Genomic DNA, 16,582 nt, shown 5'->3' with positions numbered 1-16,582 from the left:
GACTCTGTTCAGCTGTTAGAAGAGGCTTGCCTGGTTGGTCTCTGTTCAGCTATTAGAAGAGGCTTGCCTGGTTGGACTCTGTTCAGCTGTTAGAAGAGGCTTGCCTGGTTGGACTGTTCAGCTGTTAGAAGAGGCTTGCCTGGTTGGACTCTGTTCAGCTGTTAGAAGAGGCTTGCCTGGTTGGACTCTGTTCAGCTGTTAGAAGAGGCTTGCCTGGTTGGACTCTGTTCAGCTGTTAGAAGAGGCTTGCCTGGTTGGACTCTGTTCAGCTGTTAGAAGAGGCTTGCCTGGTTGGACTCTGTTCAGCTGTTAGAAGAGGCTTGCCTGGTTGGACTCTGTTCAGCTGTTAGAAGAGGCTTGCCTGGTTGGACTCTGTTCAGCTGTTAGAAGAGGCTTGCCTGGTTGGACTCTGTTCAGCTGTTAGAAGAGGCTTGCCTGGTTGGACTCTGTTCAGCTGTTAGAAGAGGCTTGCCTGGTTGGACTCTGTTCAGCTGTTAGAAGAGGCTTGCCTGGTTGGACTCTGTTCAGCTGTTAGAAGAGGCTTGCCTGGTTGGACTCTGTTCAGCTGTTAGAAGAGGCTTGCCTGGTTGGACTCTGTTCAGCTGTTAGAAGAGGCTTGCCTGGTTGGACTCTGTTCAGCTGTTAGAAGAGGCTTGCCTGGTTGGACTCTGTTCAGCTGTTAGAAGAGGCTTGCCTGGTTGGACTCTGTTCAGCTGTTAGAAGAGGCTTGCCTGGTTGGACTCTGTTCAGCTGTTAGAAGAGGCTTGCCTGGTTGGACTCTGTTCAGCTGTTAGGAAGAGGCTTGCCTGGTTGGACTCTGTTCAGCTGTTAGAAGAGGCTTGCCTGGTTGGACTCTGTTCAGCTATTAGAAGAGGCTTGCCTGGTTGGTCTCTGTTCAGCTGTTAGAAGAGGCTTGCCTGGTTGGACTCTGTTCAGCTGTTAGAAGAGGCTTGCCTGGTTGGACTCTGTTCAGCTGTTAGAAGAGGCTTGCCTGGTTGGACTCTGTTCAGCTGTTAGAAGAGGCTTGCCTGGTTGGACTCTGTTCAGCTGTTAGAAGAGGCTTGCCTGGTTGGACTCTGTTCAGCTGTTAGAAGAGGCTTGCCTGGTTGGACTCTGTTCAGCTGTTAGAAGAGGCTTGCCTGGTTGGACTCTGTTCAGCTGTTAGAAGAGGCTTGCCTGGTTGGTCTCTGTTCAGCTATTAGAAGAGGCTTGCCTGGTTGGACTCTGTTCAGCTGTTAGAAGAGGCTTGCCTGGTTGGACTGTTCAGCTGTTAGAAGAGGCTTGCCTGGTTGGACTCTGTTCAGCTGTTAGAAGAGGCTTGCCTGGTTGGACTCTGTTCAGCTGTTAGAAGAGGCTTGCCTGGTTGGACTCTGTTCAGCTGTTAGAAGAGGCTTGCCTGGATGGACTCTGTTCAGCTGTTAGAAGAGGCTTGCCTGGTTGGACTCTGTTCAGCTGTTAGAAGAGGCTTGCCTGGTTGGACTCTGTTCAGCTGTTAGAAGAGGCTTGCCTGGTTGGTCTCTGTTCAGCTGTTAGAAGAGGCTTGCCTGGTTGGACTCTGTTCAGCTGTTAGAAGAGGCTTGCCTGGTTGGACTCTGTTCAGCTGTTAGAAGAGGCTTGCCTGGTTGGACTCTGTTCAGCTGTTAGAAGAGGCTTGCCTGGTTGGACTCTGTTCAGCTGTTAGAAGAGGCTTGCCTGGTTGGACTCTGTTCAGCTGTTAGAAGAGGCTTGCCTGGTTGGACTCTGTTCAGCTATTAGAAGAGGCTTGCCTGGTTGGTCTCTGTTCAGCTGTTAGAAGAGGCTTGCCTGGTTGGACTCTGTTCAGCTGTTAGAAGAGGCTTGCCTGGTTGGACTCTGTTCAGCTGTTAGAAGAGGCTTGCCTGGTTGGACTCTGTTCAGCTGTTAGAAGAGGCTTGCCTGGTTGGACTCTGTTCAGCTGTTAGAAGAGGCTTGCCTGGTTGGACTCTGTTCAGCTTATTAGAAGAGGCTTGCCTGGTTGGTCTCTGTTCAGCTATTAGAAGAGGCTTGCCTGGTTGGACTCTGTTCAGCTGTTAGAAGAGGCTTGCCTGGTTGGACTCTGTTCAGCTGTTAGAAGAGGCTTGCCTGGTTGGACTCTGTTCAGCTGTTAGAAGAGGCTTGCCTGGTTGGACTCTGTTCAGCTGTTAGAAGAGGCTTGCCTGGTTGGACTCTGTTCAGCTGTTAGAAGAGGCTTGCCTGGTTGGACTCTGTTCAGCTGTTAGAAGAGGCTTGCCTGGTTGGACTCTGTTCAGCTGTTAGAAGAGGCTTGCCTGGTTGGACTCTGTTCAGCTGTTAGAAGAGGCTTGCCTGGTTGGACTCTGTTCAGCTGTTAGAAGAGGCTTGCCTGGTTGGACTCTGTTCAGCTGTTAGAAGAGGCTTGCCTGGTTGGACTCTGTTCAGCTGTTAGAAGAGGCTTGCCTGGTTGGACTCTGTTCAGCTGTTAGAAGAGGCTTGCCTGGTTGGACTCTGTTCAGCTGTTAGAAGAGGCTTGCCTGGTTGGACTCTGTTCAGCTGTTAGAAGAGGCTTGCCTGGTTGGACTCTGTTCAGCTGTTAGAAGAGGCTTGCCTGGTTGGACTCTGTTCAGCTGTTAGAAGAGGCTTGCCTGGTTGGACTCTGTTCAGTTGTTTATGCTGAGGCAGTGAAGGAAGTAGAGGAAGATGGGTCAAGGGGGAGGGATCCTGAGAGGAGTGGTGGGAGTAGTAGATCTGTACCAGGACAGAGGGATAAACCAACAAGTGATCACATCAAATCAAATCAAATCAAATTTTATTGGTCACATGCGCCGAATACAACAGGTGCAGACATCACAGTGAAATGCTTACTTACTGCCCTTAACCAACAGTGCATTTATTTTTTACAAAAAAAGTAAAAATAAAACAACAACAAAAAAAGTGTTGAGAGAAAAAAGAGCAGAAGTAAAATAAAGTGACAGTAGGGAGGCTATATATACAGGGGGTACCGTTGCAGAGTCAATGTGCGGGGAACCTGACTAGTTGAGGTAGTTGAGGTAATATGTACATGTGGGTAGAGTTAAAGTGACTATGCATAAATAATTAACAGAGTAGCAGCAGTGTAAAAAGGATGGGGTGGGGGGCAGTGCAAATAGTCTGGGTAGCCATGATTAGCTGTTCAGAGTCTTATGGCTTGGGGGTAGAAGCTGTTGAGAAGTCTTTTGGACCTAGACTTGGCACTCCGGTACCGCTTGCCGTGCGGTAGCAGAGAGAACAGTCTATGACTAGGGTGGCTGGAGTCTTTGACAATTTTGAGGGCCTTCCTCTGACACCGCCTGGTATAGAGGTCCTGGATGGCAGGAAGCTTGGCCCCAGTGATGTACTGGGCCGTACGCACTACCCTCTGTAGTGCCTTGCGGTCGGAGGCCGAGCAGTTGCCATACCAGGCGGTGATGCAACCAGTCAGGATGCTCTCGATGGTGCAGCTGTATAATTTTTTGAGGATCTGAGGACCCATGCCAAATCTTTTCAGTCTCCTGAGGGGGAATAGGCTTTGTCGTGCCCTCTTCACGACTGTCTTGGTGTGTTTGGACCATGATAGTTTGTTGGTGATGTGGACACCAAGGAACTTGAAGCTCTCAACCTGTTCCACTACAGCCCCGTCGATGAGAATGGGGGCGTGCTCAAGACTCCTTTTTTTCCTGTAGTCCACAATCATCTCCTTTGTCTTGGTCACGTTGAGGGAGAGGTTGTTGTCCTGGCACCACACGGCCAGGTCTCTGACCTCCTCCCTATAGGCTGTCTCATTGTTGTCGGTGATCAGGCCTACCACTGTTGTGTCGTCGGCAAACTTATGATATATGTTTCAGTAAGATTGGATTTTTAGCATTTATAACAATGGTTATCAACTGTACTTCAGGGATGGAACGTACATCTCAGAAAATAGATGTTGTGGTGGCAGCTGCAGAGAGGTTTTTGGGTGTGCGAGACTTGACATCAGAAGAGTTACAGGGTGTGTTGAGTGGTGGTGTCCCATCCTTTCAGACTGTTAGCCTGAATAAATAGATTAAAGTAATGTAGTAGGGTGGGGGGTTTTCTGTGTTTTTTTGTGAGTGTAGTGTTAGATGGTAGGGTGTTTGTTTATAAAAATTTTCAAGCAAAGTATAAGGGAGTTATATTCCAGTCCAATAGGTGGCGGTAATGCAACATTTATTGGATGCCAACGGCCGTTAAACCTCATCAAAGAAGAAGAAGAAGAAGGAGGAGGAGGAGGAGGAGGAGGAGGAGGGGGAGGGGGGGGAAATCGGGAAACCAAACCTTCCCAGCTTGTGCAATCTTGTTGGGGCGGAGTCAATTCCACAGGCAGTCAACCAACACAAGGACAATTACCTACATAACTGGCTGCATGTGTTCGACGAACTGCTCGTAACTTGTATTTTAAGGAGATTCAAGCAATTATTTTACATAATTTCTCCAGTCGAGGTTGAACTATATTTCACCGCTGCCAAAATGTCGGATTTAGAGAGACTGAAGATGACGGGCGCTGGGAAAGCTATCGCCTTGTTGACGAGTGGCGGAGATGCACAAGGTACAGGATGATTAGGGAAACGGACAAACATCTGTCTAGCTATGTATGGCCTAGGGCTAGGCTGTGTTACATTTTAGTCATTTTAGCAGACGCTCTTATCCAGAGCGACTTACAGTTAGTGAGTTCATACATTATTTTATTTTTTCATACTGGCCCCCCGTGGGAATCAAACCCACAACCCTGGCGTTGCAAGCGCCATGCTGAGCTACATCCCTGTGTTAGTAGCATAATCAATACAGATCGTCGGTCATATGTTAACTTCTAGTTATTTTACTTTGTTCATGATTTTAAACTTGTTTTCTTTTACGCGAGTTGTTGACATGGGGTTTTGACAACTAAAAGGCAAGAAAGGGGGCTTGACAATATTATCCATGAAATGTGTTTTCGTGCATGTTGGCAGATATGACTCGTTCCACTTATAATGTTGGAAAAGTCGTAATCTCCTGGTTTTGTGTTCTCATCCGTCGAATCAGTTTGCAAAATCTTTGTGGAAGCGTTACTTAAAACGCAAGGTGCGCTTGATTGAGATCACTCTATACGCCGGTGAACGGATTCAGAACTAATATGATGCTGTGAAAAATGTAAACTCTTCAACACCTCGCACTATGCGAGCTAGTCAAGCGCACCCCTATTGGTGCACCTACGTCGGTGGGTGTTATTGGGCTATACGTGCAGGATATCAGGTGAAAGAGAGGAACATTTTATTGCCCTTTGCATGTTTGATCAGGGACTGTCAAGGTTACGGCCTCAGCCAACCACAGAATTAATCAGTGGAGGATCAACCAACTCAGTGAATTTCATGCAAATAGTAAAACCTTTAAAAAAGTTAGCCATTTTAAACTATACGAAATATGTTAATGTCACCAAATAACTGTTTTGCAGTGAAGGTCTACAGTAGCCTCAACAGCACTCTCTGGAGTAGCACCATGGTGTAGCCGGACGACAGCTAGTTTCTGACCTCCGCTGTGTACATTGACTTCAATACAAAACCTAGGAGGCTCATGGTTCTCAACCCCTTCCATAGACTTACACAGTAAATATTTACTCGAAGAGAGAGAAGACAATAGTTTAACAAGGAGAAGCAACAGAGAGCGAGCAAGAGAGAGCTAGCAATATTTTGTTTGATTTTTTTTCTCTTTCACACTGTAGCTAGCATTGACGTCACCAGAACCGGACATTCGGGTATTTTGCCCCAAGTATTTCACCCTGCTGGGATGGTGTAAAACAAACTAGTCTACGCTGCATTATACACTGCAGTGACTTCTCCAAACAGGAGCCCTGGCCTGCCCAGCATTTCTGTGTGTAACCGGTGTGAAATGGCTAGCTAGTTAGCGGTGCGCGCTAGTAGCATTTCAATTGGTGACGTCACTCGCTCTGAGACCTTGAAGTAGTTGTTTTTGTTTTGGGCTTTTGTGGAGCGACGGGTAACGGTGCTTCGAGGGTGACTGTTGTGGATGTGTGCAGAGGGTCCCTGGTTCGAGCCCAGGTAGGGGCGAGGAGAGGGACGGCAGCAACACTGTTACATGTGGAGCGACGGGTAACGGTGCTTCGAGGGTGACTGTTGTCGATGTGTGCAGAGGGTCCCTGGTTCGAGCCCAGGTAGGGGCGAGGAGAGGGACGGCAGCAACACTGTTACATGTGGAGCGACGGGTAACGGTGCTTCGAGGGTGACTGTTGTCGATGTGTGCAGAGGGTCCCTGGTTCGAGCCCAGGTAGGGGGCGAGGAGAGGGACGGCAGCAACACTGTTACATGTGGAGCGACGGGTAACGGTGCTTCGAGGGTGACTGTTGTCGATGTGTGCAGAGGGTCCCTGGTTCGAGCCCAGGTAGGGGCGAGGAGAGGGACGGCAGCAACACTGTTACATGTGGAGCGACGGGTAACGGTGCTTCGAGGGTGACTGTTGTCGATATGTGCAGAGGGTCCCTGGTTCGAGCCCAGGTAGGGGCGAGGAGAGGGACGGCAGCAACACTGTTACATGTGGAGCGACGGGTAACGGTGCTTCGAGGGTGACTGTTGTCGATGTGTGCAGAGGGTCCCTGGTTCGAGCCCAGGTAGGGGCGAGGAGAGGGACGGCAGCAACACTGTTACATGTGGAGCGACGGGTAACGGTGCTTCGAGGGTGACTGTTGTCGATGTGTGCAGAGGGTCCCTGGTTCGAGCCCAGGTAGGGGCGAGGAGAGGGACGGCAGCAACACGGTTACATGTGTACGGTGGCACTTAAGGAGGTGGAGTCAAAATGGTTTTGCAAAGTCATTTTTGATTCCTCTAAAGAAATTATATTTCGGCGCGCGGACGACTGTTCATTCTCTGAGGGAGAGATGAGTGCTAAAATGAGAAGGAGAACCAAAGATAAACTTTGTTAGCTTGCTGTTACTATACTATACTAAACTATACTACTGTGGTCCTCTGTAGCTCAGCTGGTAGAGCTTGTAACGCCAAGGTAGTGGGTTCGATCCCCGGGACCACCCATACAGTCATGCGTGCATACATTTTTGATTTTTTTGTGTAAGTCGCTTTGGATAAAAGCGTCTGCTAAATGGTAAGTCTTCACAAGGTTTTCACACACTGTTGCTGGTATTTTGGCCCATTCCTTCATGCAGATCTCCTCTAGAGCAGTGATGTTTTGGGGCTGTTGCTGGGTAACACGGACTTTCAACTCCCTCCAAAGATTTTCTATGGGGTTGAGATCTGGAGACTGGCTAAGCCACTCCAGGACCTTGAAATGCTTCTTATGAAGCCACTCCTTCGTTGCCCGGGCGGTGTGTTTGGGATCATTGTCATGCTGAAAGACCCAGCCACGTTTAATCTTCAATGCCCTTGCTGATGGAAGGAGGTTTTCACTCAAAATCTCACGATACATGGCCCCAGTCATTCTTTCCTTTACATGGATCAGTCGTCCTGGTCCCTTTGCAGAAAAACAGCCCCAAAGCATGATGTTTCCACCCCCATGCTTCACAGTAGGTATGGTGTTCTTTGGATGCAACTCAAACACGACGAGTTGAGTTTTTACCAAAAAGTTATATTTTGGTTTCATCTGACCATATGACATTCTCCCAATCCTCTTCTGGATCATCCAAATGCACTCTAGCAAACTTCAGACGGGCCTGGCCATGTACTGGCTTAAGCAGGGGGACACGTCTGGCACTGCAGGATTTGAGTCCCTGGCGGCGTAGTGTGTTACTGATGGTAGGCTTTGTTACTTTGGTCCCAGCTCTCTGCAGGTCATTCACTAGGTCCCCCCGTGTGGTTCTGGGATTTTTGCTCACCGTTCTTGTGATCATTTTGACCCCACGGGGTGAGATCTTGCGTGGAGCCCCAGATCGAGGGAGATTATCAGTGGTCTTGTATGTCTTCCATTTCCTAATAGTTGCTCCCACAGTTGATTTCTTCAAACCAAGCTGCTTACCTATTGCAGATTCGGTCTTCCCAGCCTGGTGCAGGTCTACAATTTTGTTTCTGGTGTCCTTTGACAGCTATTTGGTCTTGGCCATAGTGGAGTTTGGAGTGTGACTGTTTGAGGTTGTGGACAGGTGTCTTTTATACTGATAACAAGTTCAAACAGGTGCCATTAATACAGGTAACGAGTGGAGGACAGAGGAGCCTCTTAAAGAAGAAGTTACAGGTCTGTGAGAGCCAGAAATCTTGCTTGTTTGTAGGTCACCAAATACTTATTTTCCACCATAATTTGCAAATAAATTCATAAATCTTACAATGTGATTTTCTGGATTTTTTTTTCTCAATTTGTCTGTCATAGTTGACGTGTACCTATGATGAAAATTACAGGCCTCATCTTTTTAAGTGGGAGAACCCCACTGTATGTTGAGCAGGGTTTTGACAGTAAAGTTATTCATTAGCTATCTGGACACTGAATCCAACTGCTGAAGCTCTGTTCACCACCCGACAAAGTATCACTAACTAACCAATTACTGTCTAATCAAGTACTGTCCAAATATGCAAAAAATTACTAATAAAGATAGCTAGCTAACTTATGGCTAACACGACTTTAGCTACTTTTGGTTGTCAGCTCAATTAGCTAGCAATTAGCTATCTGCTGAAAAAACAAAGCTGGATAGCTGAGTTAACATTTTTTTCAAATTTATAGACGATTGACATACGGAATTTCTTCTTGAAAGAGGGTGAGAGATGCAGCTCAGCAAACACAGATGGTTGTTATATTTGCAGGAGTAAGTGAATAGATTTTGTGTGTGTGTTTACAATACAATGACTTAGCATCTACAGTAGCTACATAGATGGGTTGGCTGACAACGTCACGAAAATGATGTGCACGCTTCCATTGGGCAGAAGTCAGCCTGTTGTGATTCTGGATGGCCAGATTGCCAGCAAGAATGACACTGCCATGTGGGGAATCGTAAGTGGCTTATTTCAGCATGTTTCATCTTGTTTTGACTGATTTCATGTCAATGAAAATATGGCTAGAATTCGCTATCTAGCTAACCAACACCTGTAACTATGTATTTGAAACAACAAGTGGTCATTGTGCAAATGTATTTGTTTTCAATAAACATTGGAGACTAAATATAGCTTACATGTTGTCAACAATCAAAGCCAACACTGTCTGTTTTGCCCCATGGTTGCACAAATGTCTATTTTGTTGCTAAGGCGACAGAGAACACAGGTATTGTTGTTAGTGAAGGGTAAGACAGTTGAATGTTAATCAGGTTTAAGATTGAGTGAACTGCTAATATCATTAAGGAACAGAAAAGATCCCAGATTTTACCTTTAGCTCAATTCAGGTAAACATTATTTGCCTGTTGTTCAAATCACATTTTATTAGTCACATACACGTGTTTAGCAGATGTTATAGCGGGTGTAGCGAAATGCGTGTGTTTCTAGCTCTGACAGTGCAGTAATATCTAACAAGTAATATCTAACAATTTCACAACATATACCCAATACACACATCTGAGTAAATCAATGGAATTAAGAATATATAAATAAATATATGGACGAGCAATGACAGAGCGGCATGGACTAAGATACAGTAGAATATTATAGAATAGAATGCAGTATATACATATGAGATGAGTAGTGCAAGATATGGAAACATTATTAAAGTGACTAGTGTTCCATTTCTTAAAGTGGCCAGTGATTTCAATAGGCAGCAGCAGCCTCTAATGTGCTAGTGATGGCTATTTAACAGTCTGATGGCCTTGAGATAAAAGCTGTTTTTCAGTCTCTCGGTCCCAGCTTTGATGCACCTGTACTGACCTTGCCTTCTGGATGATAGCGGGGTGAACAGGCAGTGGCTCGGGTGGTTGATGTCCTTGATTATCTTTTTGGCCTTCCTGTGACATCGGGTGCTGTAGGTGTCTTGGAGGGTGGGTAGTTTGCCCCCGGTATTGCGTTCATCAGACCGCACCACCCTCTGGAGAGCCCTGCGGTTGCGGGCGGTGCAGTTCCCGTACCAGGCGGTGATACAGCCCGACAGGATGCTCTCAATTGTGCATCTGTAAAAATGTGTAAGGGTTTTAGGTGCCAAGGCAAATTTCTTCAGCCTCCTGAGGTTGAAGAGGTGCTGTTGCGCCTTCTTCAACACACTGTCTGTGTGGGTGGGCCATTTCAGTTTGTCAGTGACGTGTACGCCGAGGAACTTGAAGCTGCGGTCCCGTCGATGTGGATAGGGGGGTGTTCCCTCTGCTGTTTCATGAAGTCCACGATCATCTCCTTTGTTTTGTTGATGTTGAGTGAGAGGTTATTTTCCTGGCACCACACTCCCAGAGCCCTCACCTCCTCCCTGTAGGCGGTCTCGTCATTGTTGGTAATCAAGCCTACGACTGTTGTGTGATCTGCAAACTTGATGATTGAGTTGGAGGCGTGCTTGGCCACGCAGTCATGGGTGAACAGGGAGTGCAGGAGGGGGCTGAACACGCACCCTTGTGGGGCCCCAGTGTTGAGGATCAGCGAAGTGGGGGTGATGTTTCCTACCTTCACCACCTGGGGGCGGCCCGTCAGGAAGTCCAGGACCCAGTTGCACAGGTCGGGGTTCAGACCCAGGGCCTCAAGCTTAATGATGAGCTTGGAGGGTTCAAAGGTGTTGAATGCTGAGCTATAGTCAATGAACAGCATTCTTACATAGGTATTCCTCTTGTCCAGATGGGATAGGGCAGTGTGCAGTGTGATGGCGATTGCATCGTTTGTGGACCTATTGGGGCGGTAAGCAAATTGAAGTGGGTCTAGGGTGACAGGTAAGGTAGAGGTGATATGATCCTTGACTAGTCTCTCAAAGCACTTCATGATGACAGAAGTGAGTGCAACGGGGCGATAGTCATTTAGTTCAGTTACCTTTGCTTTTTTGGGTACAGGAACAATGGTGGCCATCTTGAAGCATGTGGGAACAGCAGACTGGGATAGGGAGAGATTGAATATGTCCGTAAACACACCAGCCAGCTGGTCTGAACATGCTCTGAGGATGCGGCTAGGGATGCCGTCTGGGCCGGCAGCCTTGCGGGGGTTAACATGCTTAAATGTCTTAATCACGTCGGCCATGGAGAAGGAGAGGCCACAGTCCTTGGTAGTGGGCCTCGTCAGTGGCACTGTGTTATCCTCAAAGCGGGTGAAGAAGGTGTTTAGCTTGTCTGGAAGCGAGACGTCGGTGTGGGGTTTGAAAACAGCGGCCCTTGTGTTCTGTGCCAGTATTACCGAATATCCTGATATGGCACAAGTTCGGTATGAAGGTATGACAATCTGGATATCGCCCAAGCCTAGTTAGCGGTTATGTATGAAGGTTTAGCTTGGAATGTTTTTTTTGCCTTGTCACAGACACCTGTTGTGTTGTGCGTTGAAGTCCACAAGCGAAAGGAAAAGGTGAGAGGAGAGCGCGTAGATGCGAGAAGGAATTATCCAACGATCGAAGGGACCCGGCTACTATGAAAGTGAACTGTGTTTGCGGGTGATCAGGGGTGTATTCGTTCAGTCTATTCTGTTAAAACGTGTCTTAAACGGAAGTAAACGGGGATAAAGTCTGCTAAATGGCATATTATTATTATAAACCTACCTGAATTTGTCCAATAGAAACTCTTGTTTGCAACTGTTGGACTAATGATTACAGCCTAGATCAGCTAGATGCAGGAAAGAGTGTGCAAGGCGGTATGTGGTGGTATAGAATGTGTCACTGTCTTTCACCTTGATTACTCCAAATTGTTCACAACCTGTGCACCTACGTTATAGGTTGTAGCAACCTTATGATGGGTATACGGAACATTTCAGTCTCATATACAGTGATGGAAAATAGTATTTGAGCCCCTGCTGATTTTGTATGTTTGCCCACTGACAAAGAAATGATCAGTCTATAATTTTAATGGTAGGTTTATTTGAACAGTGAGAGACAGAATAACAACAACAAAATCCAGAGAAACGCATGTCAAAAAATGTTATAAATTGATTTTGCATTTTAATGAGGGAAAATAAGTATTTGACCCCCTCTCAATCAGAAAGATTTCTGTCTCCCAGGTGTCTTTTATACAGGTAACGAGCTGAAATTAGGAGCACACTCTTAAAGGGAGTGCTCCTAATCTCAGCTTGTTACCTGTATAAAAGACACCTGTCCACAGAAGCAATCAATCAATCAATCAGATTCCAAACTCTCCACCATGGCCAAGACCAAAGAGCTCTCCAAGTATGTCAGGGAGTGTCTCAAGAAGAAGCACATTAAGGTCCTGGAGTGGCCTAGCCAGTCTCCAGACCTTAATCCCATAGAAAATCTGTGGAGGGAGCTGAAGGTTCGAGTTGCCAAACGTCAGCCTCGAAACCTTAATGACTTGGAGAAGATCTGCAAAGAGGAGTGGGACAAAATCCCTCCTGAGATGTGTGCAAACCTGGTGGCCAACTACAAGAAACGTCTGACCTCTGTGATTGCCAACAAGGGTTTTGCCACCAAGTACTAAGTCATGTTTTGCAGAGGGGTCAAATACTTATTTCCCTCATTAAAATGCAAATCAATTTATAACATTTTGACATGCGTTTTTGTTGTTATTCTGTCTCTCACTGTTCAAATAAACCTACCATTAAATGTATAGACTGATCATGTCTTTGTCAGTGGGAAAACGTACAAAATCAGCAGGGGATTCCCTCACTGTAGTAGCCTAAACCTATCGATGTAACATTGAGCTGAGTGAATGGAATATGAATGACATGTTACATTGAGCTGGGTGAATGGAATATGAATGACATGTTACATTGAGCTGAGTGAATGGAATATGAATGACATGTTACATTGAGCTGAGTGAATGGAATATGAATGACATGTTACATTGAGCTGGGTGAATGGAATATGAATGACATGTTACATTGAGCTGGGTGAATGGAATATGAATGACAGGCATTTAATAATAGAAATGACGCCATGCTCATTCAAAATGTCTGAACTCATTAACTTCCCTAATCTTAAATGTCACCGACCGACACTGGAAATAATCAGTAGAATACATTCTATCAAGATGATGGACTTGTGGATTTTGTATTATTTTGAACATGAAAAGTAATGTATAAAACAATATATGATCATAGAAATCTATAGTATGACGGATAAAATGTTTAATGCAGTTTGTAATCTGACCCTCTGATATCCAGGGATGAATGCAGCCGTCCGCGCTGTGACCCGCATGGGGATATTTGTTGGAGCCAAGATGTATCTCATATACGAGGTACTATTCTACAGTTCGTTACTGTCTTAACGTTCGTTACCCTATGTCTTAACGTTCGTTAGCCTATGTCTTAACGTTCGTTAGCCTATGTCTTAACGTTCGTTAGCCTATGTCTTAACGTTCGTTACCCTATGTCTTAACGTTCGTTACCCTATGTCTTAACGTTGTTACCCTATGTCTTAACGTTCGTTTACCCTATGTCTTAAAGTTCGTTACCCTATGTCTTAACGTTCGTTACCCTATGTCTTAACGTTCGTTACCCTATGTCTTAACGTTCGTTACCCTATGTCTTAACGTTCGTTACCCTATGTCTTAACGTTCGTTACCCTATGTCTTAACGTTCGTTACCCTATGTCTTAACGTTCGTTACTCTACGTCTTACAGTTCGTTACTCTACGTCTTACAGTTCGTTACCCTACGTCTTACAGTTCGTTACCCTACGTCTTACAGTTCGTTACCCTACGTCTTACAGTTCGTTACTGTCTTAACGTTCGTTACTCAATGTCTTAAAGTTCGTTACTCTGTCTTACAGTTCGTTACCCTAAGTCTTACAGGTCGTTACCCTAAGTCTTACAGGTCGTTACCCTAAGGTACTCTAAGTCTTACAGGTCATAGGCTTCTTTGTTTCCTTTAACTGACAATATCAGTAATATGACAATAGGATGTTCTGCTCCGTCATGACCAGTATTGATCTGATTGATCGATGTGATTGATGTTTCTCTCTCAGGGCTACCAGGGTCTGGTGGATGGAGGGGACAACATCAAGCTGGCCCACTGGCAGAGTGTCACCAACATCATACAGCAGGTAATGGGACAACATCAAGCTGGCCCACTGGCAGAGTGTCACCAACATCATACAGCAGGTAATGGGACAACATCAAGCTGGCCCACTGGCAGAGTGTCACCAACATCATACAGCAGGTAATGGGACAACATCAAGCTGGCCCACTGGCAGAGTGTCACCAACATCATACAGCAGGTAATGGGACAACATCAAGCTGGCCCACTGGCAGAGTGTCACCAACATCATACAGCAGGTAATGGTGACCTATAGTAGCTAATGCACTCTGGGATCAGGAGTCATGATCAGAGCCATTTACATGGGATGGTCAAAAGACTGGGACCAGAAATAGGCTCTGGCATTTCTAACACACCGGCCCATTTTCTTCCTTGAGGCCCCCATTATTACACAGATCATTATAATTGTGAAAAAAACAAAACAAGACCCAATATAATTTTTTTTGCCAAATGGCCAGTCCGCTCCTGGCTTGAGCTAATCTTTTACTGTGAGGAAGGGAGAAATATTTGAAGTGATCACGACTGTCAGCAGGACAACATGATGAACTGTGTCTCTTCAATCTCTGGATTAGTCCATATTGTTATAGGCCTGTTTGCGCCCCTCGGGAGGCCCTTGGTTAACTATTTAAAGTGTAGGAAGGGCCTCCCGAGGGGCGCAGCGGTCTAAGGCATGGCATGGCATCGCAGTGCTTGGGGTGTCACTACAGCCCCGGGTTCGATCCCAGGCTGTGAGGCGGCGCACAATTGGCCCAGCGTTGTCCGGGTTATGGGGAGGGTTTGGCCGGCCGGGATTTCCTTGTCCCATCGCGCTCTAGCGACTCCTTGTGGCGGGCCGGGCACCTGTAAGCTGACTTCGGTTGCCAGTTGGACAGTGTTTCCTCCGACACGTTGGATAAGCGAGCAGTGCGGCTTGGCAGGGTCGTGTTTCGGAGGATGCATGGCTCTCGACCTTCGCCTCTCCAGAGTCCGTAGGGCAGTTGCAGCGATGGGACAAGACTGTAACCAATTTGATATCACGGAAAAATAAATAACAAAGGGTAGGGAGATAGTTATGTTTTTGGGTTATTGCATATTTATTAACTCATTTCAGGATATCTTCTAAACTACCCACAATGCACTATTTCTCAACGTCATATGGAGGATCTACTCTGTGTTACGGAGTTTGTATGCTTGCTCGGTAGCTAGCTTAAGCTAACATTAGCCACTAGCTATGCTAGCATGTAATTACATTCCAGACCAAGTGTAGGTGGTGGTGAGCTACAATCAGGAAGTGTGATGTAAACAAGAAGCAGATGGGAGGTACATGCGGCAATGCAGCATGCCCTTCACAGACTTTGTGGCTGTGTTATCTAGTGGGAACGCGTTAACAAGGCAGGCTCTAGTTCCTTCTTCCCGTGAACTCAAAACTAAAGAGAAAATCATACCTGCTTGCTCTAATTTTGTAGTACCTCATCTGTTCTGTTCTTGTTTTTGTCAGATGTTACTATGGTATACTGAAGTATAATTACAAGCATTCCATAAGTGTCAAAGGCTTTTATTGACAATTACATTAAGTTTATGCAAAGATTCAATATTTGCAGTGTTGACCCTTCTTTTTCAAGACCTCTGCAATCCGCCCTGGCATGCTGTCAATTAACTTCTGGGCCACATCCTGACTGATGGCAGCCCATTCTTGCATAATCAATGCTTGGAGTTTGTCAGAATTTGTGGGGTTTTGTTTGTCCACCCGCCTCTTGAGGATCGACCACAAGTTCTCAAATGGGATTAAGGTCTGGGGAGTTTCCTGGCCATGGACCCAAAATGTCGATGTTTTGTTCCCCGAGCCACTTAGTTATCACTTTTGCCTTATGGCAAGGTGCTCCAGCATGCTGGTAAGGCATTGGTCGTCACCAAACTGTTCTTGGATGGTTGGGAGAAGTTGCTCTCGGAGGATGTGTTGGTACCATTCTTTATTCATGGCTGTGTTCTTAGGCAAAATTGTGAGTTTTTTTTATTTTATTTCACCTTTATTTAACCAGGTAAGCCAGTTGAGAACAGGTTCTCATTTACAACTGCGACCTGGCCAAGATAAAGCAAAGCAGTGCAATAAAAACAACACAGAGTTACATATGGGGTAAAAAACATAAAGTCAAAAATACAACAGAAAATATATATACAGTGTGTGCAAATGTAGCAAGTTATGGAGGTAAGGCAATAAATAGGCTATAGTGCAGAATAATTACAATAGTATTAACACTGGAATGATAGATGTGCAAGAGATTATGTGCAAATAGAGATACTGGGGTGCAAAAGAGCAAAATAAATAACAATATAGGGATGAGGTAGTTGGGTGGGCTAATTTCAGATGGGCTGTGTACAGGTGCAGTGATCGGTAAGGTGCTCTGACAACTGATGCTTAAAGTTATTGAGGGAGATAAGAGTCTCCAGCTTCAGAGATTTTTGCAATTCGTTCCAGTCATTGGCAGCAGAGAACTGGAAGGAATGGCGGCCAAAGGAGGTGTTGGCTTTGGGAATGACCAGTGAGATATACCTGCTGGAGCGCAGACTACGGGTGGGTGCTGCTAT

The 16,582-nt window shown here is 46.0% G+C and overlaps 1 protein-coding gene across 2 annotated transcripts in view; it reads left to right on the top strand.

The window, feature by feature from the left end:
• Positions 1-4,316: 4,316 nt before the first annotated feature.
• Positions 4,317-16,582, top strand: part of LOC121554874 (ATP-dependent 6-phosphofructokinase, liver type-like) — a 79,816-nt gene continuing 67,550 nt past the window's right edge. The window contains exons 1-3 of one of the 2 annotated variants that reach the window (XM_045215386.1): positions 4,317-4,555; positions 13,146-13,219; positions 13,947-14,024. In XM_045215386.1, the coding sequence (XP_045071321.1) occupies positions 4,477-4,555; positions 13,146-13,219; positions 13,947-14,024 (231 nt within the window). In that variant the 5' untranslated portion in view covers positions 4,317-4,476. Of the gene's footprint in view, positions 4,556-13,145; positions 13,220-13,946; positions 14,025-14,209; positions 14,257-16,582 lie in introns of those variants that run through there. The other variant, XM_045215388.1, reaches the window with a different exon arrangement.

The sequence above is a fragment of the Coregonus clupeaformis genome, unplaced genomic scaffold (assembly GCF_020615455.1).
Source record: "Coregonus clupeaformis isolate EN_2021a unplaced genomic scaffold, ASM2061545v1 scaf0433, whole genome shotgun sequence".
Taxonomy (NCBI): domain Eukaryota; kingdom Metazoa; phylum Chordata; class Actinopteri; order Salmoniformes; family Salmonidae; genus Coregonus; species Coregonus clupeaformis.
This window is presented reverse-complemented; position numbering and strand designations above follow the sequence as displayed.